The 27161-nt window shown below is 33.5% G+C and overlaps 2 protein-coding genes across 6 annotated transcripts; one reads left to right on the top strand and one right to left on the bottom strand.

Moving 5' to 3' along the window:
* The first annotated feature begins 2949 nt into the window (after positions 1-2949).
* On the top strand, positions 2950-17689 carry LOC136034822 (uncharacterized). 4 transcript variants are annotated; one of them, XM_065716262.1, is made up of 3 exons: positions 2950-2991; positions 14572-14742; positions 16996-17689. In XM_065716262.1, the coding sequence occupies exons 1-3, from the start codon at positions 2988-2990 to the stop codon at positions 17616-17618; spliced, it is 798 nt and encodes a 265-aa protein (XP_065572334.1). In that variant the 5' UTR covers positions 2950-2987; the 3' UTR covers positions 17619-17689. The 4 variants fall into 4 exon arrangements, with proteins under 4 accessions (XP_065572334.1, XP_065572333.1, XP_065572331.1 ...); XM_065716261.1 differs by lacking the exon at positions 2950-2991 and adding an exon at positions 8992-9053; XM_065716259.1 differs by lacking the exon at positions 2950-2991 and adding an exon at positions 8993-9212.
* Positions 17690-18838: 1149 nt separating this feature from the next.
* On the bottom strand, positions 18839-24968 carry LOC136034821 (putative nuclease HARBI1). 2 transcript variants are annotated; one of them, XM_065716256.1, is made up of 3 exons: positions 24765-24968; positions 22666-22844; positions 18839-19902 (listed from the first exon to the last, which is right to left on the bottom strand). In XM_065716256.1, exons 2-3 carry the CDS (start codon positions 22825-22827, stop codon positions 18868-18870), a joined length of 1197 nt encoding a protein of 398 aa, XP_065572328.1. In that variant the 5' UTR covers positions 22828-22844; positions 24765-24968; the 3' UTR covers positions 18839-18867. The 2 variants fall into 2 exon arrangements, with proteins under 2 accessions (XP_065572328.1, XP_065572330.1); XM_065716258.1 differs by having other exon boundaries at positions 24720-24921.
* Between the last annotated feature and the right edge of the window lie 2193 nt (positions 24969-27161).

Below are 27161 nucleotides of genomic sequence, written 5' to 3'. Positions count from 1 at the left end.
GGTCGCTCCTTACTACAATTCGTTACAACGAACTGTTTGATCAAGACCGGCACTTATAGGGAGAAGGCAGTTTTTTCTGCTTGTTTTGAACACTATCCTTTTGTGTAATCTCGTTAAAAATTCCTGCTCCGAATTTTAAGAGGTACATTTTGTGCATCTTAATTTAAAATTTTGAAACCTCTTTCTAACTTTTAATGAATTGAAATTTGTTTTTGCTTCCGCAGCATAAAAAAAACGCATTCAAAAGATTCTAGTTGCTTCGGATTCAGTTTAGCTTTGTGTCTCGAGCAATTTTGAATGACACTGTTGTCACGCAGGAAAAAATTAAATTGATCTTCATTAACCTTTTTTTTTAAATAAAAACCCCGCAGAATATGGAGGAATTGAAACAAATTAGCCGCATATTATTCATACGATGCATTTGCTCCAATTCTGCCTATGTTTACTTTAGTTTTTTGGATTTGTCGTTGATTTGGATGTGAGTTAGGATACTTTGAAGAAAAGGCAAGTAAAGATTGCAATTTTTAACCAAATTCAAATAAAAATCTCCAAGAGATAGTCCTTCTGGACTTAATTTAAAATTAAATATTAGATCCTTATAAAGTGAAAAAACATAATCAATTTGGGACATGGTTAACTTGGAAGTTTCCTTTTTTCCACTTTCTTGCTTTGCCTACTAGAACATCCGGGATTTCCCAAAAACTTTGGTAAGGAATTGCTTTTCTGTCGTACAGAAGATCAGCAACGGTTTTCAGATTGATTTTATTGCGTATTAGGGTTTTTATTATTTTTAATTTAGATTACTGACTATCTGCTCTAGCACTGGAATGGAATAAACTAGACACATCAATGTCAACACAAAATTTGGCAAAAGTTTTGAGGAACTATTGTCAGCCCTATTCTTCAAATTGGCAATGCACTTCCAAAAATTAAAAAAACGTACTGATTAACATCTAAATTTACCAAATTTATTATTACACAAATACGTCTGTGTTTAATGTCTCAAGATCAACATGAAGCAAGCATTCTTTGAACATCTTAAACAGAGGAACAATTGACTTTACTTGCCCGGGTTTTGTTAGTTTCGAGGGTCTGAAAAATAAATTGTAAATAAATAGGTTTTTCCGGGCCTCAGCTGACTTTTGCTAACGAAATTGGATCCTGTTTCTTGAAGAAAGGATGACACACTAGACTTTAATTTATAGACTTTCACGTTTGCAGTCTGAAATTTGACGTTTAGTCTGATAACAATGGGTAAAATGTATTTAAGAAACAACTAAAACGCTTTTACCTTTGGAATGACCAAACCCCAAGAAAGACGGTACTCAAGTCCTTTCCATCTAAGAAAGGTATCGTAAAAATACTTAAGATACCACCATTCAAATAATATTTCTAATAACTTTTCTAATAACTTTTCTAATAATATTTATATATTTATCATTCAGGTGAGGCTGAATTTAATTGGATTTGCAAGAGCAGAAAGGGGAAGGGAGTTACAATGTCAAAAACGTGACCATGATACTTTGAAATAGCCTTGCCTAATGTCGGAAATTCGGATTAGCTAAGACTCACCCCTCCTTAATGCTTGGGTGTAGACTTGGTCATAACCAAAAATCTACTGATTTGACACTTTTCAGCATCAAATGTTCATAATAATCCAAACAAAACAGCAAGTTTTGTTTATAGCCTGATATTATGCTCAACCATTTGGAAGCACGTGGGGATGTTATCCAAAGAACAGTACATTTATCATCTTATAATCACACATTTAAAAACTAATTATAAAGAAAATAGCTTCTATTACTACTTGCTATTGTTTTTATTGTATTTTTTTTCTAACTTCACCTTGCTTCTTCTCTTTATAATTTCAGTATGACTGTTGACTGAACAAGATTCAACTGATACAAATTGTTGACTATATACAAGATAGTGCAAAATCTGTTTGCTTTGTTATATATTTACGAGCGATAATTTCATGAAAGGTAATATTACCCTAACTTATCATGCGAGAAAGTTAAGAGGGTATTTTTCTCATCCTAATGACTAAAGGATTGTGTTATAATATTAAACAATCGCAATGAGAAAGAATGTCAATACTCATGCCAATGTAATCAAACCGGGAACAGCGGATTTTTTTACTAAAAAAAAAGATTACTCTGAAAATGTATATCTTATTATTATTCAAAAGTCCAGCATAACTGCAGTGCTGTCAGAAGGTGAAACAAAAAATACACCAAACCCTTTGAAAAACACGCCGAAAATACGCGAACCTTTGAAAACCAGCGTTGCTGCCACGGTCAGTTCTTAAAGTGCTAAAATTGTCCAAATTGTGTGTGTTACACATGAGTTTTCGGTGTTACAGTCAAAAATTTTTTTATTCTGTTTAATTGTACTCGGATTAGTTTTAGGTCAATTTTTTGATTTTGTATGTCAGGTTACTTCAAACTTCACGCCAATCTTTCGAAACAAACGCAGGAAAACAGACAATTTCACCTACTTCTTTTCAAAAAGATACTCAACAAAGGTGACTTTACAGGTGAGGTAACTTGCATGTTACCAAAAAAAAAGAATACCCATGAGCTGTTGTTTTCTTGGACACGAGCAATTTAAGGTTGTTATTGCGTTAAAACTTTTCTTATCATAATTTCTTAAAAGAATGAAAGTGATTTTTAGCAAAATTGGCAAAAAGAGGGATTTTCCGAGTTACTCGAGTGAAATGAGGAAAAAAGAACGACAAAGACACGAAAGGTAGTTGGCAACCCTGGTTTATACCTGAGGGTGCGTTTCTTTACTTGTCCGATTATTAATCTGATTAATCCAAGCGTTTCTTTAGACACATATGACGTCAGAGGTTAGTCGGACTATCCCCACAAACGCTCAAGATTACTTGTCCGTGGGCTGGCACTTTATAACCCCCAAATAAAAAGATTATTTCAGGATTGTGACGTCAGACGACCATGTGCATGTGACTCACCTGTTGATAAGCTATGGGTTTTGTAGATAAGCTATAGGCCTCTTTTCGCGTCAACCAGCTGGTTTAACCAATGACAGCTTTGGTTTAACCAGCTTGAATGTTTAACGCGAAAACGGAAAAAATTACATATGGTTGAGCTCAAACAAAACTGGTTCGCGAAAACACTCTTTTTACTTGTCCGTTTGGGCAAAAAATTTCAAACATAAAACATCCGTATAGTGTTAAGAGTGTCATTCTATTATAATTAAATGATTTAGCACTGGCTTAATTTCCTCCGGATTTAACATATTTCACATTAGTTTGAGGTCAGAGAGAATTGAAAAATGATCTAGCATACTCTCTGGTATATTTGAAGAGATAGGAAGGTTCTGATTTAGTGGAATCTTTGGTTAAATTGTTCAGGTAATATATTGGAAAATGTTGTATTCATACTGTAAAAGCAAAATTATCTATAAAAAAGTCCTAAATGATAAGACTTTAGCTTTGTTGAGCTACCCTAAACAGAGGATAAAATTCTAGTTTGACTTCTTTTTGTTTTGATTTGGAATTCTACTAGCCTACCAGGCTATATATTAAATTTCCATTCAAATTCCAGTTTAGCTACTTTTTGCTATCTTTGATTGGGGTTATGTTAGGTGAATGAAACTTTCAGTGATTAATCCATAGCTAAAAACATACTCTGAGAAGCTATTGCTAAGCTTATGTGATAACCCTCTTCTGTTTTTAAATCTGGGAATTTTGCATACTGGACTGGTCTGTAACTATTAAAATTTTGGTAAAACAACATCTAACCTTAATTTTCAGCAAGCAGTTTCTGTTTCTCTGGTTTTAGCTCTGAAAATGCAATTCTTGTTATTTGAGTAGAATTTTAAGCCATATCAGTGTTTCGTATTTAAATATAGAGAAATGTATATCCTGAAAGTTTCCAAATCTTGGAAACTTCATAAATTGAAATTGAGCAAAGTTATGACACTAAAAACGCTTTTTTCTTGTCATTTAAGTAGAAGATTTATTTTGCAAGGGTTTCACTTTTATAACACAAGCGTTTTTAAGGGTGTGGACCAAATATTGAGATTTCCAACTGTCATTATCACTAACCAGCAATTCTACAGGATTTAATCCTTATTTCATTAGACAATGTGAATTAAGGTAATTTAAGGCAAACATTTTTAAGAGAGAGAAAGAGTAGAGTTGGATGCTCCAAAATACTTTCCCATGATATAGTTTCATCTCTAGACCCATCCCTAAAAGTTTCATTTTCCTAACCTAAACCTTTTTCAAGATAATACAAATTTATCTAAACTAGAATTTTACCAAACAGAAGTTTAACCTAATAATTTGTAATAACATATTGTTCAGGCTAGCCTTTGCAATCCCTACAAATTTTGACTGTTCACAATAAAGCACTATTACAGGCTTAGCCTAACAAAAGAAAATAGCAAACTGCTTAATCCTAATAAAAAAAAATCCAAAGGACTTTATATTTCTTCAATACAAAATATATACTAAATTTTTGTTTTCAGTAGAATACTGGTTAAGTATAAACCAGCAAATGTTTAAGAATTTTTTGAGGGGGGACAGCTGCCTAAAATTAACAAAATATTTCTGATAAGCACAAAAATATAACAAATTAAGCTAAACTAGGAAAATAGTTTTTTTCTCACTGACAGTTACCATAACACATAATGTGTTGTAAGATTTTTGCAGTACTTGTGCATTATAGCCACCACATTCAAGTTCTATTGAGAAGTTTAGTTTGGCTAATGTTAATGATATAAAATAAAAAATGATGAATATATAAAACTTTATCAACAAAATTATGAAAACCACAACAAAGAATCCTGGAATTTGTAAATCAGCATCATATCTAAATATACTGTATCTTACATTGTGATAGATTGTTTTAACGCCCTACTGTACAGGGGTAAATATTTAAATTATGTATCATAGGCAATTATCTGAAGAGTAATCTATTAAAAGTCTCCTGAGCTAACTAGGGAAGTTTTTTCTTTCTTTTTTACTTGCTTTAGCCTGTATCCAGTTCCTGATTGCCATTTAAATTCCATATTCATAGTTAAATAACATAAGCCTTTGTATATAGACTATACCTTGTTGCTAATTTTTCTGGGCATAGAATGTTTGATTTGGTAAAGCCCTAGAGAAGGACCTGAAGAGAAAGGAACATAATAAAAAAAAAAATTCATGCTTCATAATTTTTAGAATAATAGCTGGTAACACATTTTATATTCAACTTTGCTCTACTTTACCCCTCAATCCTCCCAATATAAAAATGTATTGCTGAAATTTCCTATTTTCCATTTGTTTTGTCAATCTGTCTCTCTAACTTCATCCCATGTAGCTGTAAATTAAACAAATGTGACAAACAATAACTAGAAAAACAGGTGACAGGAGGTTAAATGCATTGAAAATATGAAATTTGAGCCATATTTCTGCACATTGGGAGGGGGATTGAGATAAAGCATAGCCTAACTTAATGATTTTCTCTTGCTATGTAGGGTAATTGGAAGGTCACTTGTATATCATGCTGTCCTTTTCAGTTTTAGTTGGATAGAAAAAATCCAAAGAAAGTCCCCTTTGAAAAGATAGGAGCCACAAAGTGAGATTGTATTTGTCAAAGCTTGGAGGTTTGTCCCTTCTGTCTGTTTAAACAAAACAGAATCTTAATTGAAGCTTTGTTCATTTCTATCTTAAGGGTGCACAACAATTATGATATAAGGTACTTTTCTTTATTCAATTGTCTTCTTTGTTGTCTAAAAGACTTTTTTTTAATCTAGATGTTTCATAAATTGCTCATTTTTACCACAAGTTCATTTGACCTACTTTGAAATCCCTGGTCTTAAAATTACACTTGACTTTGTTAAAGCTAGGAGACATAGACCTTGTGTTTGTTTAAAGAAAGTGAATAAACATTAGTAATTTGTATTGCACTAAAGCCCTAGGGCCATCACAATTCCAAACAAAAAAGAAACTTCACTTTAGAATATTCAACATTGTCTAACATAACAGAAACAAAGAAGAAAAATTATAAAATTTTACTTCTGCACTCTACTGTCAACATGAGAAATTGTCCAAAATTTTAAAATCTTGCAAAACATTCATCCCTCATCACATTCACCAGCCATCTCTCATCAAACCTACACTTCATTTCTCATCTCACTCAATCCTACAAATGCATCAAATGACCCACTCTCTCATTAGTGCTTCCATAGATATGGTCAAAGTAAGAGCCATCTTGCTTACATTTTATTATATCTAGAAGTTTTCTGTAGCTAAGTCAGTACTTAAATATTTCATACACCTTTGCAAACAACCTTAAGATGGTAAAATAGGTTGGATTATCCAAATTTTTAGTTACCACAATATATTTCAATCATTATTGTAATATAAAGGGCAGCCAATAGTAAAGGACCTGAATAAATATTTTAAGGTAATTAAAAAGGTTTATTACTCAAAAACTTGATAAAACTAAAAGGGACTTCTTAATGATTGATTACTTTAAAATATCTACATTATACACAACAATAAACCTTTGCTATAAAGGAAAAGTCAGTAAGGCCCAAAATCTATTCGATACTAATTGTGGTTTGAGACAGTTTGCTGAATGTCTAAATGATTTTAGATAGTAATGAAGATAAAATGTGGGCAAACTCAACACCAATATGCAAGTAAGTAAATATGGCAGCACTGACACATCAAGGTCTAAACTGGCAGTGCTAATTTCCACTTTGTGACCCTTTGGCCAAGAATTGCAATTAAGGGCTGGGGGCCAGAAATCTTGTGCTTTTGTACACCCTCCCTGCTTACCTTTTGTATATTTCTCCATTTGCCTATTTAGAGCTGGTTTAGATCTGTCTAACATCACTGACCCCCATTTAAATAAAATAAACAGACAATACTTGGAATCAAACCTGTACCCCATGGACAAATGATTTCTTACTAAGAGTGCTTTCCACTTAGCCAAGAATATTATTACGACCAGAGTAGAACAACTATTAAAAAAAAAAATATTGAAAAAAAAAACAAGATGGATTTGCAGCCATTTTCACTAATCTTCAATACACATTGTATTTTACTTAGACAAGTTATTGTAAGGCAGGTGTCAACAAAGCTCCAGCAGGGATTGCTTTACTTAAGATGCAAACTAGCATCGTGAATACTTAGCTGGTAAAAACCAAATACACTAGCAATGCCAGGAATTAAACCTGTACCCCTTGGACAAAGGATTCCCAAACCAGAGTGCCAACAACTTAGCAAGGAACACAAATGTGACCAGAGAACTATTATTTAAAAAAAGAAATATTGAAAAAAACTCAATTCATGGTTGTTGCCATTTTCTCTACTGTCCCATAAACAATATATTTTATTCAGACAAATTAATTTTAAGACAGGTATCAACAAAACTCCATCAGGGATTGTATTTACTTAAGATACAACAAGCAATGTGATTGCATAGCTTTGTGATATTCTAGTCTTAAATAATGATAAAAAAGCAAATTTACATTTGCTATTTGTTTTCCAAACCATTTTAAGCAAAACCATTTGCAACAGCAATACGTCCATGGTTAGATTAGTGTCTATCCAAAATGCTTTACAACAGAAGGGACACATTTCTTGCAAAGCAAATACTCAGCTTTAATGCTATTCTGTGTCATCTCTAAAAAATTAAACTTGTATCAGGTGTATTTTGATATAAGATACTTCTAAGACTCTTAGCAAGGGGGCAGGCATTTCTTCACAATTTATACAATGTGTAAAAGAGCACCAGGGGGTGAGAATGAAAAAAAACTTTCAGGGATGGGTCTAAAGGCTAAAGTATGTTCTGGGAAGGTCTGCTTACATGGAGTACAAAGAAACTGTTTCACAGCTTTCCTCAATCCACTTTATAAGGTTTTAAAGATATGCAAAGACATTTCCTAAATTTTGAAAAAAAAATATTGATATGGCTTAAAATGCTACTTAAATAAAAGGAATTGCATTTTAAGAGCTAAAGCCAGAGTAAAAGAAACTGATAATTAAAAATTAAGGTAAATCTTGTTTTGTCAAAATTTCAATAGTATAGGTATAGACCTTTTGAGTAAGCAATTATCTAAGACTTAGAAATCAGAAAAGGGTTGACATAGAAGCCTGGCAGCACCTTCCCAGAGTGTTTTTGACCCTGGATTAATTACTGGGTTTCATTCTTGTAACCTATTCCCTTTCCAAGATAATGAAAATTAGCTAAACTAGAATTTTACGTATTTTTTGCTTTGGATTCATTATTGGAAGTTCTATTTTCCTGACTTAACCCATTTCTAAGATAGCAAACAGTAGCCAAACTAGAGTTTGACCTGAAAATTTATCCATGGCCCTATAGGGTAAGGCTGAAATGTAAAAAGTTCTGACAAAGATGCAACATATCTTGAAGCATCTAGTAAGAATAGTAATTGGATTAACAATGCTTTATAACCACTAGGGTCTTGCTTCATCAAGGTTTTATCTCTGAAGCCAAATTACCAAGCTAAGGTCAAGCCTAGGGCATCAAAAGGATGAAACAAAGATTTCCAAGTATCTACATAAGTTTTCAAAAGCATATTCAAACTCTTGACTTCCTGTCTTAAGGCCTATGTGAATCAAATTGCAGGATATAACCCAACATTTATCCAAATAGCCCTAATACGAAAAAAAAAAATTAAACCTTACTTTTGTGAGGCTAGAATTCTATTTGTCAGCTTATAATTCTTATTTTATATAGACTTATTTATAGCCTACGAATTCTTCTTTTCGAAATCTACGCCTGAAAAGGTCAACCAACAATTATGAATGGTAGAACCCTACGGTTAAAAACAATGACAGTTCTGGTTAAATTAGAGTTCAACCAGTCAATTGTTTCACGCAAAATCACTTTTCATGACAACCTGGTTTGTCACTGTTTCACGCAAAAACAGCGGTTGAGCTCAACCACACCGAGTGGTTGAGCTCAAACAGTCTCTTTGGTTGACGCGAAAAAAGGCCTTATGTTTATAGTGGAGTAGTATGATTAATAATTCTAAGGAAGCCTATCAAGTCCCTTGGGAAGAGGGTGGGATTCAAGTTCTATTTGCAATTGAACTGTCTATTGAGTTTGTAAGTTCAGTTCAGAAATTTCAGATGGAATATAGGCATACTGACAAGACTTATAAAATTATATGCAGAGAGCATAGTAATACAGTTATATTGGAGATTACTTCAGATTTAGGATGTAAGTAGCATAATCTTGTCTGTGCTTATAAAATATTAAGGTTTTCTAGAGAGCTAGGCCTAGCTTTCAAAGGCTAGTAGGCTAGGCTCTGAGGCACAGAACAAAGGTTTTTTATCAGTTAGAAAGGTGTGTTATTAGGAATAGAGCTTGGGAAAGCACATTTCCTACTACCATTGTTTCTTACCAATTGAACTGTCTATTGAGTTTGTAAGTTCAGTTCAGAAATTTCAGATGGAATATAGGCATACTGACAAGACTTATAAAATCATATGCAGAGAGCATACTAATACAGTTATATTGGAGATTACTTCAGATTTAGGAGTTTGTAAGTAGCATAATCTTGTCTGTGCTTATAAAATATTAAGGTTTTCTGGAGAGCTAGGCCTAGCTTTCAAAGGCTAGTAGGCTAGGCTCTGATGCACAGAACAAAGGTTTCTTATCAGTTAGAAAGGTGTGTTATTAGGAATAGAGCTTGGGAATGCACATTTCCTATTACCATTGTTTCTTATTTTACCCTAAATTTTCAATTTAAACAATCTCAATTTTAGATGTATTTTTTCCCTCTACTCATTACTTTTCCTAATCTCTCTCTAAGATAACAAAAAGTAGCTTTTCTAATAGTTTAATCTATTAAAAATTTTATGATTAAATCACTAATCGGACAGCTAAGAAATAGCCTAGACTTAGACCTACATTTAGAATTAATTTCATCCTGAATCCTAATATAGACCTATCATTTGTTTGTATCAGATAGCCTAACTTAAACTGCTCCCCCCTAATCTATATATATATATTTATATGTATATATATATATATATATATATATATATATATATATATATATATATATATATATATATATATATATACTACTACTACTACTACTACTAATAACTCACTGCAGCACCAAGCCGCCTGAGGCCAACACAGCTACGCACGCTCCTCCTCCAACCTAATCTATTTAAAGCCTCCCTCTTTACACCCTCCCAGGAAGTTCCCATTTCCTTTAAATCCTTATTTATGACATCCTCCCAACCCAGACAAGGACGACCTGCTTTCCGTGTAGCCCCAGACGGTTGGCCAAAAAGGACAATCTTCGTAATCTGTCATCCTTCATCCGTAGAACGTGGCCTAGCCATCTCAACCTTTCTTTCATTATAGCCCCAGAAAGCGGGATTGAACCACACTTTTCGTACAACCTACTGTTTGAAATACGGTCAGTCAGCCGGGTACCCAGAACAATCCGTAGGCAATTTCTCTGGAAAACATCTAGTAAATTTTCATCTGCTTTTTGGAGTGACCATGCTTCAGAGCCGTATTTGACCACTGTCATCACTGTAGCTTCCAATATTCTAATCTTGGTTTGTAGGCTTATCTTTCTATTCTTCCAAACTTTTTTTTAACTGTGAAAAACACCCTGAGCTTTAGCTATTCTACTTTTAACATCTTCACTGCTCCCACCATCTTTACTAATAATACTACCAAGGTAACTGAAGCTCCCAACCTGATCAATCTTTTCGTTACCTAAGGTCACCTGTTCATCTTCACTTATTCCTAACCTTAGTGACTTAGTCTTCTTAACATTAATTTTCAAGCCTATTTTAGCACCCTGAACTCGTAAAACCTCTAAAAATTCATTCATTTTGCTCACACTTTCATCTAATATGCTTAAATCATCAGCATAATCTAAGTCCAGGAGCGTTCTTCCTCCCCATTTGATTCCATGGTCTCCAATTGCCTTTCCTGTGCTCCTTAAGACGAAGTCCATCAAAATGATCCATATAAAGGGGGATAGAACACAACCCTGCTTAACTCCTGATTTAATACAAAACCAGTTGCTAACCTCATTTCCTACCTTAACCGCAGCAGTATTATTCTCGTACATAGCGCAAATCACTTTAATGTATTTTTCTGGTATACCATATAACGATAAGACCTTTGTTAACGCTGTTCTATCAACAGAATCGAAAGCTTGCTCATAATCGATAAAACTAAGGACCAAAGGTGTTTGACAACGAAGGGACTTCTCAATTATTAACCTAAGAGTGAAAACATGGTCGACACATCCTCTACCTTTTCTAAAACCGCATTGTTCTTCCCTTAAAACTTTGTCTACAGCATGTCTCAGTCTAAAAAGTATCATATTACTCAGTAATTTGCTACCTACAGAGACCAGACTAATGCCTCGATAATTCCGACATTCACTCTTGTCACCTTTCTTATACAGTGGTTTAATTAAGGTTTTCCTAAAATCATTGGGTACTTCCCCTTTTTCAAAAATCATGTTCATAATCTTCAGTAGCTTATTCCTAACCTCAGAGCCACCATATTTAAGGAACTCATTAATCATACTATCAGCACCTGGGGCCTTATTATTTTTTAATCCTTCTAGTACTGTCGCTAATTCTTCCTCACTAAACAAATCTTCCTTCACATCCAAGGTATCACAAACTTTTTCATTTTCATCTATATCTTTTCCTGCAACTGTATCTCGGTTTAGCACATTCTCAAAATGTTCCACCCATCTTTCTTTAACTTTTTCCTTATCACTAATTGTGGCCCCATTTCTATCTTTAACTGGGACTAGTCCGGATCGGCTACTCCCTTTCAATTTATTAACATGCCAGTATAATATTTTACTATTATGCCGTCTAGCCGCATCTTCCAGATCCTCAGCAATTTTATCCATCGCCTCCATTTCACATCTCCTTAGTTCATATTTTAATGCTTTCTCCACTTTCTTTACATTCCTTTTGTTTTCATACGACCTATCGCTCAGATAATTCTTATACAAACCCCTTCTACTCTCTATTAAACCTAAAGCTTTTTCACTAATATTCCTAGTTGCTGTCTTAGCACTCTTCCCTAGGACACCATCAGCAACTTCACAAATTGTTTTTCTGAAATTATTCCATCCATCTTCCACATTGTCAAATTTTAAACCCTCAAGTTTAGTACTCAACTGTTTCTGGAATTTTTTTCTCAAATTTTCATCCTGAAGTCTACCAACATCATAACTTTCCGGGAGGGAGTTACTCTTCCGAAATTTCAGCTTTAAATTAACCTTAGACACTACTAGATGGTGATCTTTACTTTTAACATCAATAACGGCACTCCTATACACCCTAGTATCTTGTATTGATCCTGCTAGTCTTCTGTTTACAATAACATAATCAATAAGGTTTGCTGTCTTACCATCACGTGAATACCATGTCAACTTATGGGCCATTTTGTGACCAAACACTGTATTGGTTATAACTAGGTTGTTATACCTACAAAATTGCAAAAGCCTATAGCCATTACTGTTTTCTTTTCCTACACCAAAATTACCTAGGCTAGGATACCATCTATCCCTATTTCTACCAACCTGGGCATTAAAATCTCCTAGCAAAAACACCATATTTCTACCTGGTACTTGTCTATTTGCTCCTGTAACTGTAAGTAAAATTCATCTGAGTCACTAGTATCTCCATCAGTTGGTTCAATGGGGGCATATACTACTATAACTGATACCCTAAACTTTTTAGTCATAAAATGAGCAATTAGTATTCTATTATTAATACCTTCCCAGCCTAAACAAGACTTAGCAGCTTCCTTATTCATCATGAGCCCTACTCCCTGTCTATGTACCCCATCCTTCCTTCCTGAGTAAACAAATTCTATGTCACCTAATTTCATGCTTCCTACCCCTGGGATATGAGTTTCTGAAACTCCTAATAAATCCAGTTCAAACCGTCTGAATTCGTCAGTCAAAATGTCGATGCGATAGTCATTTTTTAACGTCGTAACATTCCAAGTCCCAATTTTCATGTTCTTTAAATCTTTGAAATTATTTTGGCCTCAAGAAAAGCAGTGATCCCGGATACCAGTGCAGGATGGGGACCAACATATCTTCTCAAGTCTACACCGAATCGCTTAAGCCGGCTTAGAACCAGACAGCAAGAAGTCCCTGGGACCTCCAGTAATTTGGAGGCTTTGTGCAATCCTGGGCCCATCTTGGTCACAACATGGTTTTCAGCACTTGGCGATGCTCTTCTATCATATATATATATATATATATATATATATATATATATATATATATATATATATATATATATATATATATATATATATATATATATATATATATATATATATATATATATATATATATATATATATATATATATATATATGGTAAAATTCTAGTTGTTTGATGACTTTTTGCTATCTTGAAAAGGGGTTAGATTAGGTTAGGAAAATGAAACATTCTGGGATGAGTCTACAGGCTAAAGCATATCCCAGGAAGATATTTTAAAGTACCCACCTCCACTCCTCCCTCTAGAGGGCCCTGAAATTTGCCTACATGACAGGTCTATACCTATTGAAATTTTGACTAAAAAACATTTTACCTTAATTTTCAGTTACCAGTTGCTTTTTCTCTGCCTTCAGTTCTGAAAATGCAATCCCTGTTATTTGAGTAGAGTTCTGAGCTAAAATTTTATGATTAAATCACTAATGGGACAGCTATGAAATAGCCTAGACATAGACCTACATTTAGAATTAATTTCATCCTGAATCCTAATATAGACCTATAATTTGTTTGTATCAGAGAACTTCAACTGCTCCCCCCTAATCTATATATATATATATATATATATATATATATATATATATATATATATATATATATATATGGTAAAATTCTAGTTAACTGACTTCTTCTTATCTCAGAAAGGGTTTAGGTTAGGAAAATGAATCTTTCAGGGATGGGTCTACAGGCTAAAGTATGTCCCGGGAAGGTATTTTAAAGTACCCACCTCCACTCCTTCTCCCTCTAGAGGGCCCTGAAATTTGCCTACATGAACCTGTTGAAATTTTGACAAAACAACATTTTACCTTAATTTTCAATTATTAGTTGCCTTTTCTCTGCCTTTTGTTCTGAAAATGCAATTCCTGTTATTTGAGTAGAATTTTGGGCCATATCAATTTTTTTTTTCAAAATTCAGGAAATGTATTTGCATATCTTTAAAACCTTATAAAATGGAACTGAGCAAAGTTATGAAGCTGAAAACAATTTTGTGGTATTTCAATTAAGCAGAAGATCTATTTTGCAAGGTTTCACTTTTATAACACACATATTTTGAAGGTCATCAAAGGTCAGGGCCCTCTAGAAGGAGAAGGAGTGGAGGTAGGTACTTCAAAATACCTTCCCGGGACATACTTTAACTTGTAGACCCATCCCTGAAAGTTTTGTTTTCCTAACCTAACCCCTTTCTGAGATAGAAAGAAGTCAATCAACTAGAATTTTATCCATCAGTTTTGTTGAAATAACCACAATGGGTTGTCCTCATAATTCTCATTTCTTTTTTTCTAGCATCTTTTGAAAGATGGCCAATGGCTGATGTTGTCTCTTGGGGAGTAGATTTAAGTCTATATCCGATTTCAAATAAATTTTGTACAGATCAATTTACTCCAAGTTCATCTTATGCTGACACAGTTCAAGAAATACCTGCTGTTGAAGAACCTGCTTCAGATGTATCATTTGGTAATTAGTTCAAAATTTGTTTTTGTTAAATTAGCCTGCTCTTGCTACCATGGTTTTTCAAAAATACAAGTAAATATTTTAAATTCTTGTTTTCTCTTTTTGTATGCTTTTCTCCTATTTAAATTTTGTGGTTGCTATTTTGAACATCAATTTTTTTTTCTTTATGGCTATCGGTTATAAAATCATTTCCTGAACCAGTATGATTAATTTGTGTATAGCCTGAAGTTTTCTATAAATGTTTTAATGAATTTTGTTTTCTTTATTTCGTATCTCTGTCTGTAAAATACTTATAAATAATATATACATTACATTCTCTGTTGATTGTATCTTAGGGAAGAAAATTAGGAATACTGCTAGAAATATTGGTGAAAAAGCTAAATGTTAAATAGAGAGGAGAAAGGGCTTGTACAAGTACTTCCCAAGTGATAAATTAAGAGGGGATAGTCAATCTGGACTTGTTCCCATAGAAAAGAGCAAGGCCAAAGGTAAATAAATTTTTGAGAAAACGAGAAGCCTCATTCTAGGATGTCAGAATTTTGTCCCATTTTTCGGGGGTTCGAGTCATATTTTTGTTGGATTTCGGACAAGCACAGTGAAACCTCATTCATTTTGATCCACGCTTAAGCGCTTTCTTTATGAGCTTTGTGTTGAATGCCAGAAGCTTCCAGGCGTGTTCGTTTCCTGCCCTTTTACTAGAAGTAACAACAGAATAGAAAAAGCTTGAGTGTACAATGACAGAAAATATTGTGAGAAATTAAAAATGGAACAGTATGCCATTCTAACATTTATTTTTGGAGTATCTTAATAGACTTTGAGTGGTTGATAACTTGCCAGACGCTTCTTAAATGTTGCAATTGGTAGAAGATAGTCTTGAGCATATTCAATGCAGTTTTTGCTGGTATTCGAAGGTGAACTTGTATCCAGAACAGTTCTCAAGCAGACTCACTTCACCCACTAGTTTGGTAAGGGGATTTCCTCTATTTGAAAGCAATATAGGAATATAACCATCATTCTTGTAGCAAATTCCTTTAATTTGCTTGGGTAATTAAGAAAAGTATTTAATTTTTACCTATAAAACGCAATGTTGTATTCAAGTGCTATAAACCCTAATGGACAATAATTAAAATTTTGTTGTTAAAGTTTGTTATACTTTGTTTTGATGTTAAGTGGTTAAGTGTTTTTCTGTTTATAAGACTTGGTGAAGAAAAATCCGAATATTTGGCCTGGGGTTTTCAAATTGTGAACGCTGGAAGTAAATGGTGGGAAAAAATGCAGTTCTGGATGTCTAATTTAAAGATAACTTGAATCTAATTTAAAGATTCCAGTGTTAGAACAATCAGCTAGTTCTCTGTGCCTATTGTGTATTGTTTTCTAAAGTATGGATTATAAACTTTTTTTTAGTAAACTTGACGTTTTCCAGGAATACTCAGCTGGTTCCATTTAAATGTGGTTCACATTTCTGATAGTGTAAGGGTATTAAAAAAATAAGCCGAATTTTGTAATTGTTTTCTATTACAATGGATCTTTCTGTATACAATAATTTCCATAATTACAATATATTTTCAATATAACCTTCTTCAGTGTCAAATAACTTCTTTATGTGATGCTTCCTTCCTTTACACTATTTTTAGGGAAATCTAGACATCCCCTCAACCTTCTAAAAAGTCCACAAGTAAATCTCCTTCACAGTCATAGAAAACGGTTACCAATGCCTTGGTGACAAAAATTTCACGTATTTTTTTTAATATACCTCGTACTATTGCATTTTGTGGTACTAGGAAGGTAATTTAAAGATTAACTGCATGCTATACAGGAACCAGCAAACATAGGTTCTTCAGTAGCTTCATGACATGGTCACTATTGGACAGTTTGAGCAGCTTGTACACTAAAAGGTATAGGACTGCTTGAGTCTCAGCTATGGTAAAAAGAATGTAGTATGGTAGAATTTTAGGACAGCAGTAACAAGGCAGTCTTTATCAACTACTTGAATAAGCAAGTTAGTTGGTACAACAGTGTTTAGATTTTTCCATGGACTTTCAAGGATTGTTCAATTATGGTTTTTTTTATATTAACCTGAAGATCCTGACGGGTACTGTTCTTTGGTTTACTAACCTGGTTACTTAAATGCCATCCCAATCTGGTCTCTTTTTCGGTGTTATGAAGGTCCCTAACTCCCTAATTTGGGCCATTGCTGACTACAACCTCCCGATTTCCCCATGAATGTCTATTTTTGAACATTCTTATTTTTTGCAGCTAATGATAAAAAGTCTTGGCCAAGGCAGCATATTGAGACACTGGTTGCCCTTTATCAAGAGCAGGAGGAAGCATCGAAACCAGTGAATTCTGTCTTCTGGAGTAGAGTCTCTGCTTCTTTCTTAGAAGATGGAATACATTACTCTTCAGCACAATGCCAAACAAAAATGAAAAACCTGAAAAGGCAGTACAGGGATCAAAAAGACAAGGCAGGAAGGAGTGGAGCAGGGAAAGTAGTCTGGGAGCATTTTGAATTAATGAAAGGGTTGATGGCCCCTAAGCCAGAGGGCACTGATGCAATAACTACATCGAATAGGGGGAGTTTGAGAACCCCTGGTAACTTTGCATCACAATCAAGCCCAGTGCCAGAAGCAAGTGTAGGCAGTAAAGATGCAGAGCCTAAGAGGGCCAACAAACGGCGATGTTTTAGCAACGCAGAAGGATTTCAACAACTCAGTAATGATGCCAATTTACGGCATGAGGAACGATTACGATTTGAACAGAAAGTTCATCAAGAAAGAATGAAAGTTCATCAAGACAAAATGAAAGTAAAGCTTGAATTACTTGAAGTGAAAAAAGAAGCATTAAAAACAGTGAAAAAAATATTTGAAAAAATTGAATAGTTGTTGATTTCTTAAATTTAACTTTTATTTGAATTTACTTTTTTCTTTATTAAATTTGTAATGTTCCCTTTTTCCAGTATTTCTTTCTCACAAGGGGAAAAAGTGTCGTTATTGTGTTTTGACATGCCTATGAGGGTTGGTTCTAGGCATTTATCCTCTTCCCCAAAGAAAATAACCCCCTGCAAAAATTATGGTTTTCCAAATTTGAGATTTTTTTTTTTTTTAAGTTGAGAAAAGCTAAGGAAATTGGAAAAAAAAAGGAATTTACGCACAATATGTATGTGAAAAAAATAAACCGCAATCCAATTTTTGTTGAAAAGACTCATGTGAATCTGCAATTTTTGGCAGTAGCAGGTGGCAAAAAAAAAAAACACCGAAAAGTTTAATAGGGTTTAGATTTTGCTTGAAAGCATAGTTGGCTTTTGGGAACAAAATATTCTAATTGTTTAAGTTTCATGGGCGAAAGCGTTGTCAAATTCTATGAGTAGTTTTTCTTATCTTCGAAGTGTAAAACTAACAAAGTTCGCTATTATTATAAATAAACAAGAGTTAAAAGCTCATATGGCACTTTTGACGAGACCAAGAGCTCATATGATATTAGCTCTAGCAAAATTCTAAGAACCAATACATTGATTTAAAAGGAAAATCAGAGGCTTAATGCTGGTCGGGATTTAAAATAATAGCTATGAGACACAATATCCTTCCAAACATCAAATTTCATTAAGATCCGATCACCCGTTCGTAAGTTAAAAATACCTTATTTTTCTAATTTTTCCAATTAAAAAATTATTGCCCGACAATTTGATTTCAGTGAAAGGAATTATTCCCAAACATTTTCTTCCCGCTGAAAATTCTATAGACAATCCCTTCACCCCCCTCCTCCCCTGGAGAAAAGTTCCTCGCGAAATATGTCCGTAGGTTTCTGAATTAAAAAACTTAAAAGGCACTTAAACTTCTACAATATGGTTCTCTGTTTTTTTTTGTTTTTTTTTAGTTTGGGAGGGATATACCTCACAGGGTAACGCATCGAAAACGGGAAATTGATATCTTATTCCATATGATTTCTGGGAATATTTCGGGTCTACGCTGTTATTATGAAAGTAATTATCTTCAAATAAATTTCAAGAGAAAATTCCACTTTACTCTTGATTAATATTAGATTGTGATACAATTAATTATGCTAACAAATGTTTAAACATAGAAAGTAACCTACTAATAAGTAAAAAACGGTAACTATTTATTTTAAAAATTACAAAAGTCTTGCAATGCGGTCCCTTTTTGCTCTGGCAGTGACTGTGGAATTATAGATGTTATTTCCTGAATTAATTGTAGCAGCTCCGCCTGAGCTCAGCTCTTCTGAATTTTCAAAATGGACATCATTCTCGTCAATGCAAAAATTATGCAAGGTACATGCTGCAATTACTGATTTGGAAATAAATGCAAGGTCAGGGGAATCAAAAAACCTAAGTCTTCTAAAACGGCACTTTAATATTCCAATCGCCCTTTCAACAGACATTCTTGTAGAAGACAGTTTAAAGTTGTACCTAACCTGATATCTGGTTAGGTTACCCGTATCTCTATATGGTGTTAGTAACCGGTCAGAAAGTGGGTACGCTGAATCGCCGATTAAATGGCTATCCTCGGGAAAAAACAAAGTACTATTTTGTAGGTCAGTACAAATTTCTGAATGCCGAAAAACACGGGCATCATGCATGGACCCTGGCTGCCCTACATAACAGTCAGTAAATTTCAGGTTATGTTGGCACACAACCTGCAATTGGAGAGAGTGAAACCCCTTTCTGTTGATATATGTTCCCGAAGAATGCTGAGGGGTTCTGATTGGGATGTGGGTTCCATCTATAGCACCAAGAACCCCTGGAAAGCCAGCAGTAGAACTATTGGCAGAAATTATGTTTTGTGCTTCTGTAGCCCCTGGCCACTTTATTGTTGTTGATGCCATTTCGTAAATGGCGTCAATTGTTCTTCTTATGACTTTGAACACTGTTTTCTTACACACACCGAAGCGACATCCAACGGACCTGTAGGACTCTGGGGTTGCCAGAATCCATAGAGTTATGAGGAGCATCTTGTTGGGTGAGCATCTTGATGTTGGTCTTGTCTGATTCTGTAGCTTTATGTTAATTTTTCCTAAGAGAAGATCGAAAGTACTTCTATGAAGTCTAAAATGAGTTTTAAAATCATAATCCTGCATTCTCTCTGTGACTATTTCTTCATATCCTGCTACCTTTGGTACATTTCGTCTCGATACGGTTGAAACTCTTGTCTAAAAAGGGGAAAATAAATTATTAGGAAGTATTTTGAAGCAATGGATAAACACTGATTATGAAACCGAGAAGACATTATTTCTGAATTGTTTGATTTCGCCATTGTTATGAAGAAGAGCCTATTGTTCTGAAACCGAGCTGGAAAAATTCCAACTGGTATTAGATTCAAATTAAATTACAAAATGATTTTCATATTTAATTACTTTTAGAAATTTGACTTAATAAGGCATTCATAAAATACCCTATGGTACGCAAAAAGTACAGTTTGTGGTTGTTTTCCCATTCTTTAAAATTAAGATGTCAAAAAAGGGTTATATTAACCCCCCCCCCTCCTGTAATGTTTGTCCGACTCGTAAAAACGTAGCAAAATTGAATATAAACTAATTTTTGATGAGTTATCTGAAAAAGTTCCCCCTCCCCACCAAAAAAAATTGTATTTTCTATGGGTAGAGGGAAGTATTTCCCGTTGGGCCGGGGGGGGGGGTATATATATAACCCCCCGTTGGGTGGGGGGAGGGAAGCATATATATATATATATATATATATATATATATATATATATATATATATATATATGTATATATATATAAAAATAAGTTGTCTGTGTGTGTGTGTCTGTCGAGTGACGTCATGTTTGTGTGTCGACTGACGTCATGTTTTCGACTGACGAAATTACAGATCGGGACACAAATGACGACCGGGACACCGGCACATAGGGAATATAAATGACGACCGGGACACTCAAAGAGAAAGCGACCGGGACACAAGGAATGTTCGATTAGCAATCACCATCAACAAAGCACCGGGACACAAATTTTCGACCGGGACACAGGGAGTATAAATGACGACCAGGACATAAGTAAAAAAAAACTAAAAAAACTAAAAAAAAAGGTAAAAACTACAAAAAAACTAAAAATAAAAAACAAACTAAAAACTAATAAAAAAAACTAAAAAAGCTAAAAAACTAAAAAAAACTAAAAAAGAAAAAAAAAAGAAAAAAGGAAAAAAATGAAAAATAAAGGAGAAAAACAAAATTAAAAAAAATAAAAAGAAAAAAAAATAAAAAGAAAAAAGAAAAAAAACTAAAAAAACTAAAAAAAAAGTAAAAACCAAAAAACAAAACTAAAAAGAAAAAAAGGGGAAAAATACAAAAATTTATTTCATCATATACCATTTCAAAAACGAATGTGTATACAGACCGGGACACCGGGATACAAATGACGACCGGGACACAGGGAATATAAATGACACAGGGACACAACTACAACGGGGACGCCGGGGGGCACAGGGGGATATATAAATGACGACGGGGACACAGGGAATGTTCTATTAGCAATCACCATCAACAAAGCTCAAGGGCAATCATTAGAATCATGAGGTATAGATCTGAATACGGTTTGTTTTCCCATGGACCATTATATGTTGCATGTTCAAGAGTCGGTAAACCTGACAATCTATTTATATGCACAGACAATGGGACAGCAAAGAATGTTGTATATTCGCAAGTTTTACGTAGTTAAAAACATATATATATATATATATATATATATATATATATATATATATATATATATATATATATATATATATATATATATATATATATATATATATATATATATATATATATATATATATATATATATATATATATATATATATATATATATATATATATATATATATATATATATATATATAAATCTATATATATATATATATATATATATATATATATATATATATATATATATATATATATATATATATATATATATATATATATATATATATATATATATATATATATATATATATATATATATATATATATATATATATATATATATATATATATATATATATATATATATATATATATATATATTCACAGGTGGGACATAGGGACACAACTACAATGGCGCGTAACTAATATGGCGCGTAACGACTTACGCGGACGGGGGTGCGAAGCGCCCCCACCAACTAGGTATATATATATACTAATATATATATATATATATATATATATATATATATATATATATATATATATATATATATATATATATATATATATATATATATATGTATATATATATATATATATATATATATATATATATATATATATATATATATATATATATATATCTATATAAATCTATATATATATATATATATATATATATATATATATATATATATATATATATATATATATATATATATATATATATATATATATATATATATCACAGGTGGGACATAGGGACACAACTACAATGGCGCGTAACTAATATGGCGCGTAACGACTTACGCGGACGGGGGTGCGAAGCGCCCCCACCAACTAGGTATATATATATACTAATATATATATATATATATATATATATATATATATATATATATATATATATATATATATATATATATATATATATTATATATATATATATATATGTCTCCTGTCTATGATGTCGTGGCATCAGCTGAAGCCAGTGAAATCAATTTAATGCATTTGTAAATTAAGTCGTAATAGCACGCACATAGTCAACAGTTTTGAGTAAGGGAAGGAAATCCTCCGACTAAGAAAAAGGAATTCTCAAATAATTAACATATGCAGTTTCCGCATTGATTGTATTGGTTAGTCCCAGAGATTGATTGCATGCAAAAACGTCAAACAAAACAATTTGCTTCCTCATGACAGTTGCTTAATTATGTAATATGCACACAAAAACTGATAAATCATAACATTGAAATACCGTTAAAATACTTGGCTCATTCAGCTCTTCCTCATCTTGATATAATTCATTTTCTGAGTCAGTAGACTCGTCATCCGAGTCAGTAGACTCGTCATCCGAGTCAAAAATTTCATTAACCAAAATCAGTGCTGAAATAAGATTTCTCGGCGCCGTCTGGGACATTTTGGGAGAGGTTCTACCTAAAATAAAGTAGAAAACTGAGCAATCAGAATAGTGAAACAAAACAGGGGAAAATCACATCTAAACGAATAAATTTTAAAAAGCACGTTTGTTTTCAATAAAAATAAGGAGGCAAGTTTTTCAGCACTTCTACAAAAGCTTCTAATTCTAATTAAATGGCCTTTAAGTTTTCTTAAAGAAAATTTGGAAAGAATTGGGACCAAAGGTCAAAATTTAATGTAAAGAATGAGGCATCGAGAAGGGGCTAACCATTCATATACGAAATTTAGGTTTGTTGTAAGTTTTAGCGTTGCTCCTTATTTTCAGTTCAAAAAACGTGGTTTGTAGTTGTTTTTTTTTTTTTTTTTTTATCTGAGCTTGAAACCTCTGCATTAGTGTTCTCTGATACAGTGAATCTGATGGTGTGATTTTAAATACGAGTGTAAGATTTATTAAGTCTTACGGAACGTTTTTCCCTTATTTGATAATCAGGCTAATTTCCTCAGGCCTGTGCCGTTTGAAGGTTAATATTAAACATAATAAGTATTATTTATTTTAAATTTGTATAAAAAATTAAGTCTTTTGTTGTAACTACTGTTAATTTTTTGTTTTGTGCAATTGGGCCGAGTCGCTCCGTACTTACAGTTAGTTAAATTAAAACAAAATTATTTTTTTGAAAGTAAGGAGCAACATTAAACATCAAAATGAACGAAAATTATTATCGATATGAAGGTTTGCCCCCTCCTCAATACCTTACTCTTTATGCTAAAGTTTGTCCCAATTTTTGAAGTACGGCAACTGAAACACGGGGGCAGTTTAATTAGAATAGGAATTTTTTTTTACTATTAATAACTTTAGCGTTAAGATCAAGGTATTGACAGGGGGCAATCCTTCATATGCGAATAAATATGCCAAAATTAATATACATTTTTCATTACTTTTTCATGTACAGTACCCAAAATTCAAAGCTGCATTAGTTGAAAAATATTTATAAATTAAATAAAAGAACAAGTTTTTCAAATTGAAAGTAAGGAGCGACATTGTTACTTAAAACGAATAGAAATTATTCCGTATATAAAAAAAGGTTTTCCCTCTAAAGCCTCATTCTTTATGCTAAAGTTTGACTCTGTGACCCAACTCTACTTTTTAAAACAATGAAAACAGACTTTAGCATAAGGAGTGACGTGTTGAGGAAGGGGCAACCTCTTTTATGTACGGAATTGCTTCTGTTCTTTTCAAGTTTTAATATCGCTCCTTACTTTCAGTTAAAAAAAAACTTGTTTTTTATTTAGTGACAGAAAGGAAATGTGGCGTTTATCCTTATTTAAAGATCAACTAGCACGCAACTAGCCTCCTTCCAGTGTCCCCTTTTTCTTCTGAAGACATCCGAATGAAATTCTGAGATGGGCGTTTGATTCACGCTAAAAAAAAACTTTAGAAAAACATCAAATGTAAAATTAATATTTAATCGTCTCGATTTCTGGGCAATACTGTTATTATGGAAGTAAAGAGAAATATTAGGCGCTAAAATGAGCAGAGTTTATTCTTTATAGGAGGGAGACTCCCCTTTCCATCCCCAACTCCACCTCGCGATCGCAGAAACTTCGGAGGGTGCTCACTACATCAGAATTTCAGAGCTCTAATCCTTTTCAAAGAAGTCGAAAGTGATTGAACACCAACCACCTGCGATGGGGGAAGGGTCTGTTGAGGGGGATACTCAGTTTATTACCACGAACTATGAAAACAAATTTTGAACTAGCTAAAAAGCAACTAATAATAATCGGTAACATAATATAACAGTTTCGTAACAACAACAGCAGAAAAGTAACTAAAACATAAACAGCTGTGCTGAAGTAGAATCTCCCCCCCCCCCCAAAAAAAAAAGGCTATATTACCTGGTATTTGTAACTTAGGATGTACACAATAAAAATTTTACTTACTGCTGCCTCTAAAGATCTGTTAATCAATTCACGCTTTGTTTACACTGAACGGGGTCAATGACATACACGTGACCAATGTTGCTATTCTCGCAATTAATCTTGCCGTTTTCAGTGACACGTGGCCAGACAAGTATTTGTTGCTATCTTTTAGGGGTTAAACCTCGATTAGTAAAAATCCCATTGGACAAGTAAAGAAACGCACCCTGAGTTGCACCCTTGCAATGCTTTACTGACTCGTGATTGACACGGCATGGAGGCAGAATTGAAAAGCCTGAGAAAAGTTTCATGCCGAACAAGATTTCCAAGCTACTTTGAGCTCGTCCATTAGAGTTTAGGTGTGATATTAGAACATAAATTTCCGGAGGTACCTTCTAGCAATTTGGTCAAAATATGAGACTTCTTTGCGAATGATGCTGTTTGGTGGGGTGTTCTAATGACTCAACCTCCATACAACTTAGCCCCATGCAATTTGACTCCTGTTCAATTCATACCCATTGGGTAAGTTTCCTGTGGTTGACCATATCTAAATTAAACATGCGAATAACATAAAAGCAGTACCTTTAGATTCCTTATTTTACACTCTTTTCGAATATCATGATCAATTTTCGGACTATAGCCCCCTCACCCTTGATGATCATGCGCCCTAGTAATTTATTACTCAATTGTTTTTCATCTCTTGATGCGCCATGTCCCCTTTTTTAACCGGTTTTCTCGCATTCTTGATTCCTGAAAAGCTTTCCGCCAAGAGATTTCGATAGAATTCTTAGTTAGAAATATTACTTGAAATGTTGATAACAGTGTATGGAAACATGATAACCCGATTAATAGAAACAAGTTCCAATTACAAAGTAAGAATTTAAGTTTTTCTTAATACATTATAGAAGAAAAAACGTTCCTGGCTTTCGCAGGGATTTTCAGATAAAGGATAATCGACGCAGCATTGTTAACTCATTAAAAGAATGTTTCTCCCCTACACTATCCTTTAACACCAGTTTTTCTGACATTTGACATTAATTTCCTTTTATGTCATATAAAAGGTATATCTGTGAAATACCTTGCCCCTCTCAAATTATTAGGCCTAAAACCGCTAATGGACAGCCCTTATGATGATGGTTCAAAATTTTTATATACCTATTTTCCTCCAAATAGCCAAAAGGTAAAAAGAAACTATGCCTCCAGGGGGAAGGTGAGCCACGTAGCTCCACGGTCAGCGGCCCCCAATTTGACGATTGACTTATTTTTCATAGGTACATTTTAAAAGAAAACATATCTCCATTACAGCTTCTTAAAATCAAAACCTTGGGAGGAACTTAACTATGTTTGTTTGATGATGCAAATGAGGCCCCTGGTCCTCGCCAGTCTACAAATACCAACTTTCTTTGAGAAAGGTAGAAATATCATACTTTGTTTAAAAATGAATCGTGAGAGGATTCTCATTCTCGGTGCACACCCGATCGAGTCAAAGCCACGGGCTGCCTCGGTACAAAAACAAGGCAAACTTAAGAATATCGATCACGCAGTTTCCTTGGCTTAGATATTTTCCATTAGCCCACCCTGGGCACTCAAATCCAGACCAAATGCCGTGTTAGATTTAAAACTTACAGGACACATTTCCTAGGTCAAGCGGTCGGTCCAATTAAAAGGGCTCAAGAACAGAAAAACTCGCTCTGATGTCCAAGTGGTTCAAAACTTGCAAAAAATTTGCCCTAAGGCCAATCAGAGCGTAACACACAAAGTATGCTAAAAACAGGGTAAATGCCAAAAAAGCACTTTTTATTCGACTGGCTTCAATCTTACAGCGTTTGAACCTTGAACCGCGAAGACCTTAAAGACTGGGAGGAAGAGAAGGAATGATATTGAAATCTGTACCAAAGAAACACATCTTCTTTGCATCAGAAAACAATTTTCAGTACCTATAGTTTCACACTGTACCGAGACCCAAAATGCCTTCATTAAGTTTTCTAAAATTTCAAAATTTAACAAGGCTTTTGTTAATTTACAATACAGAAATAGAGATATGAAAAAAGAGTTGAAAACCTGTGTTATCAGTAGAGCCAATTGATTTTTCATTATGCATTTACTGCTGCATAGTTTTTCTTTCTTTTTTCTGAAGTTTTTGTATTTGTGCTTGTTTTTATAGGATCAAGGGACCTATATCACGATATGAAAGATCCTGCTGTGATAATGCATAAGAAAATACGAGGGCCGTCTATTTGTCGTAATTATACTCCGTAATCTTTGAAAGTCAAGGATTTATAGTCGTTTTTTAACAGGGTAATATATAGAATGATACAATGTAATATAATTAAGAATTACATGGATATTTCAGTTTTATCTAGCTTAATTGGTCTGTAATGATGTAGATTATGTTTGTTTATCTAGTATTTATTTTGTTTC

This window comes from Artemia franciscana, chromosome 13 (genome assembly GCF_032884065.1).
Source record: "Artemia franciscana chromosome 13, ASM3288406v1, whole genome shotgun sequence".
Taxonomy (NCBI): Eukaryota; Metazoa; Arthropoda; class Branchiopoda; order Anostraca; family Artemiidae; genus Artemia; species Artemia franciscana.
The sequence above is the reverse complement of the archived record's forward strand: the minus strand, read 5'-3'. Positions and strand labels throughout refer to the sequence as shown.

What these genes read in the sequence shown, in the direction of transcription:
- LOC136034821 (XM_065716256.1), bottom strand. Translation starts at nt 22,827, where the DNA reads ATGTCCCAGACGGCGCCGAGAAATCTTATTTCAGCACTGATTTTGGTT. An exon ending in ATGAGCCAAGTATTTTAACG is followed by an intron (nt 19,903 to 22,665) that starts GTATTTCAATGT and finishes TCCCCTTTTTAG; the next exon opens with ACAAGAGTTTCAACCGTATC.
- LOC136034822 (XM_065716259.1), top strand. Translation starts at nt 9,008, where the DNA reads ATGATTAATAATTCTAAGGAAGCCTATCAAGTCCCTTGGGAAGAGGGT. An exon ending in GATTACTTCAGATTTAGGAT is followed by an intron (nt 9,213 to 14,571) that starts GTAAGTAGCATA and finishes CTTTTTTTCTAG; the next exon opens with CATCTTTTGAAAGATGGCCA. An exon ending in TGCTTCAGATGTATCATTTG is followed by an intron (nt 14,743 to 16,995) that starts GTAATTAGTTCA and finishes TATTTTTTGCAG; the next exon opens with CTAATGATAAAAAGTCTTGG.